The sequence below is a fragment of the Opisthorchis viverrini genome (genome assembly GCF_000715545.1).
Source record: "Opisthorchis viverrini unplaced genomic scaffold opera_v5_305, whole genome shotgun sequence".
In the NCBI taxonomy this organism is placed as follows: domain Eukaryota; kingdom Metazoa; phylum Platyhelminthes; class Trematoda; order Opisthorchiida; family Opisthorchiidae; genus Opisthorchis; species Opisthorchis viverrini.
The window spans coordinates 419,918-424,135 of NW_008751956.1; the positions used below are offsets into that span (position 1 = coordinate 419,918).

Below are 4,218 nucleotides of genomic sequence, written 5' to 3' on the forward strand. Positions count from 1 at the left end.
TTCAAAAATAAAAAAACCAACACAACTCTGTTGTGAATCACCTAGTGACCCGAACTTATGCAATATTCTCCCAGCCCGTTCGGACACTATTTTACTGGGCGGCAAATTTGATTCAAAACGCAAATGACTTCCTACAGTGAAACATATTTTTGAAACAAAAAGCCTCGAATCCGGGTGGATCGCGACAGGGGGTGAGTGGTTTTACCCTGGCCTCGTTTGCTCAAAGCACAAAATCCCCGTTTGGACGGTCATTCATCACTATTAGACCGAAACATGTCAACAAAACTATAACAGTTATTTCTCATGAACAAATGACGAAGGTCGGACAGACAACGTGCTACTTGCAGTGTGTAAAACAGTTGGCAATGAAAATTTATGACGATCATTACGGTCAGTTAGTCCGTGGACGACAGATATCGATTTGCTCCCTCCGCGCTACGGGGGAAATTATGAGTTTACAGGGAATATTGTGAATTATGAGCTGTTACTAAGGGACACACAGAATACTCGTGGACTATTGCTGAAAGTAAATTTGGTCATCGTACACTATTTCACCTTAAGGCAAATGGATTTGCCAGATTTGTCATTCGTCTAAGTCACGTGATGCGCCGACTATGTTCAATCATGACTTGGGAAAGTAAAAACGTAGCTCTTCAACAATCCTGCTATGCTTGGTACATGAATCAGATCCCAATCACCTCCTCACTCCTAGCATTTCCGAGCATGCCATTCAGAAAGGTTTCGGGATCTTGTCTGAAATCTCAGAAGTGGTGCCTGCTGAAGAAAAAGAAGAAGATAGAAGAACGAAAATCGTTGAAAAAGTACATGAATTCCTCGTGAAGAGGACAGGCGATATCAGAGGTCGCTTGGTTAGAAACTGGCTTTTTGTATGCAAAGCATGATTTCAGAAAGGCGACTTCATTTTTGAAGCACAGGTTACCAAGATAGAGACAATAGTTGCCCATATGATAGGAAGAATATGGTTAGTAGGTTTGAGTTCGAAGGTGTTGGCACCTCAGAGCTTCGAACTAGGTCCGTTTCCTGTTTAATCCCATCTGTCTTCACTTTATAGATTGGGGAATGAACGAACGAACTTTGAGGTTCTTGATCAGAAAAGTGCAAACATCGGTATGATGCACTCTACGCTGATGCTGTCACAAGGTCAGTTGAGAATGTCAGGTTCATCTGAACAACTCGGTGTGACATACCCACAGCCCGGGGATTTCCAGTGAAACAGTACTGCATCCGTGAGCTACACCGAGTCCTGTTTTAACGGTGGATACTACTGATGAGGCATGCAAGTAGTATGTGGTTTTCTCGTAAGTCCGCCTCGAGTCTAATGGAAGGTGAGGTTTATTACGGAACTCATGGAACTGCATTACAGCGTTCGTTCACAATGAATATTCACGAAAGTTCAAGCAGACGCGTGAGAATGCTCAGTTTTCAAAATTTATGTGCATAGAAGATTCCTGTCCAATAGTTTGTAACTGTTTAGTTTCGTTTGCTAATAAATGACTTGGCGGTGAAGGGATTTCATCCAGCTATCACCTTCACCCTGCAAACGATGAAGGTTGTTCTTTTACCTGTATTCACTCGGATGTGCTTTGAGCCCTCCCACTCATGCTGATCAGTGAACAGCTAACTGGGCGGTAGATATCGAACAATGGATCTTGGCAACTTGGTTGCGCTATTCACTGGAGCGGTTTCACTGAATGGGAACATTAAAAACCAAGCAGTTATCATCTTCACGCAGTAACGCTTTCTTATAGATTTGTGGAAGAACAAACAGAACTGTATGGAAGACTGAAGATATTCGTTGAACAGTTTTAGTACCGACCTCGGAAACAGAAGAATATTCACATAGGAGAATCTTCACTAAAATCACTTAAATGATCCCTTTGCAGGAAGCTGGGGCTTGAAAAACGCGGAAATAGATAACTCAGTGAAGATCAAAGTACGAAAAAATCAATAATGACCTGGCCTCGTTATTTGAGGAAGAAATGCAATGGGCTTTTCCAATGTATGGTGGTGTGAACTTCCAAGTTTAGGCAAGATGGAAGTTGAGTTCCCATCTGAAGCAAAAAACATTATTGCACCCAAAATTGATTGTTTTTTGAAGGCGCTTTAGAAAAAAATACGTTCGTAATGGGTCCTTGTGATGAATAGTTCAAAGCAACGTAGCCGATCAGTATCGACCATGCAGTTGTGTCACACGTGAACAAGGTGTAGTATTGACCACATTCGACGTTGACCATTAAACAAAATGTCATCTAGTCGACCAATGTCTCTCCCTTATGCTCCACTTTGCACACTCAAATTAAAATGGAACATCAGTTTTTGTTGGTAACACGAATTACTGGGGGAAAGCTGTGTTCGACGCCAGTGTGAGGAGACTTGATATTTTCAAGTGGGATTTTATTTCATCCTGAAAGGCCGGCAAACATTGTTCAACCGTTCCATCTTTATCGGAAGTCGTCGGGAGTGCGCAGTTCACGAAACCCTAGGAAGTTTTGAGCCGCGACCAGATGGTCAGAATGGTGACGGGACATGGAGGTCCTCACGATTCAATCCATCCTGCAAACCGTACCACGTGATCACGAAGTGACTGGCTCCTCGAGTTTCCCTCTCCTCGTCTCATTTGGGCGCGATTCCTAACTGCTGTCTCATCTGATCATCCAATACTTTGTTACCGTGTTTATGCTCAAAGCGGCCACTCTCAATTTAGGCTTGTACATTGGTCCTACTGAACTGCCGAGAGTGGTTACACGGCAAACGTGACACTACCTTGTGGAATAAATCATGCGCCCAAAATCAATTCTAGAAACGCTACCGTTCATTGGCTGCAGCATTTAATCGGATGACACGGTTAGTGTAGCCAACATCCACCGAAATGGAGCAGGTTTGTGGTGCAAGCTAGACAAGCAAGACAAATGTAGTCAACAAAAAGCCTAAATTATTGATTTTACCAGATGTTTCCTCGGAAGCCAGGTCCACAATGAAGCTGCGTTGCTGGTTGGCGTAAATTAGTGCAGCTGACAAACACATCCTCTTGATTTCCCTGTTTCAACTGTGAAAACCCGCCAGATGGGGATAGGAAGAAAGCCTTTGCTGCCGACTTACCAATTAGAAAATTCCAACCGACCAGTTACAGACTACAGGACAGGGAAGCAAAACTCTCATTCGCATCTTTTTTCCAAACACTGGACATCCATCATCTCCTGAACGCGTCTTCGTGAACTCTTCTGGATATTCATTGACTCCAACCATTCACTGCCCAAATCCAAGCAAATTTTACAGAGCGACTCCACAAATTCCGCAACAAATCTCCTTTTTTCAAGAGGCGCAAAGTGACATTCCAAGAACAACACATACTACTCGCACGCCTTCCCATCAGTAGTATCAGCGTTACATTGGTAGTAAACTAGCACGCAAATGAATTGTGACACCCTAGTTCATATTGATTGGTGCGTTACGCAGAAGTTAAAAGAACTTATAAAGAACCCCGTAACATAGCGATACGCTGCAGACTGTGATTAGCAGACTTTTGCAACCTCTGTACGAGGGAGAAAGATGTACTTTTATAGCAATAACCGTGTTGATTTTTTCGATAGCTTAGTTTACACGCCAACAACTCCAAAGAATCTTGATCATCAAGTTGTTGTCAACGCATCCATCAATGGAAAGTTTCTCACCTGAGAATCTGTTGGGACAGATGCCGAGACGACATCATCTTCGGTGAGTATGACGTAAAAGTACTTTTGGCCGATTGCGGCGACCCTGTGAAATTGAACGTGTCCTCCAAACCACAGACTGGACTCAGAGTTGGACAACCAACCATGTAGGGCTTGGTTGACTGGCATCTGGGCTGCCCATGCCGGATGATTTTGAGGGTGAGAACTACTGCCGTGAGTAGTAGGTGTAGGGGAAAAACAAAAGCGACTGATCCAAGGTTTCTTTTGATCCACGAAATAATCCGCGGTGGTTGAACTACTTTGCGGAGACTGGTGGTCCAAAAAACCGGCGACCAGTCCAACCTGAGTTGATGCTGAGTGAAACGAAAAAAAGACATTTACAAGATGAAAGGGGAGGTGAAAATGAGTAGTTTTCAGGAAACGAAAATGCAGCAACCTAAAATTAGTCTTGTAGACATCAATTTTTGAATGCCTGCGATCTTAGTTGTCGGTTAGATAGTGCAATTGAGTGATTATCATTGAATGC

The 4,218-nt window shown here is 43.3% G+C and overlaps 1 protein-coding gene across 1 annotated transcript in view; it reads right to left on the reverse strand.

Moving 5' to 3' along the window:
- The window catches only part of T265_14941 (hypothetical protein), a gene marked incomplete at both ends in the record, with an annotated part of 11,022 nt that extends 6,979 nt beyond the window's left edge, over positions 1-4,043 (reverse strand). The window contains one exon of the mRNA XM_009175878.1: positions 3,693-4,043. Within this exon, the coding sequence (XP_009174142.1) occupies positions 3,693-4,043 (351 nt within the window). The remainder of the gene's footprint in view (positions 1-3,692) is intronic.
- Positions 4,044-4,218: the final 175 nt, after the last annotated feature.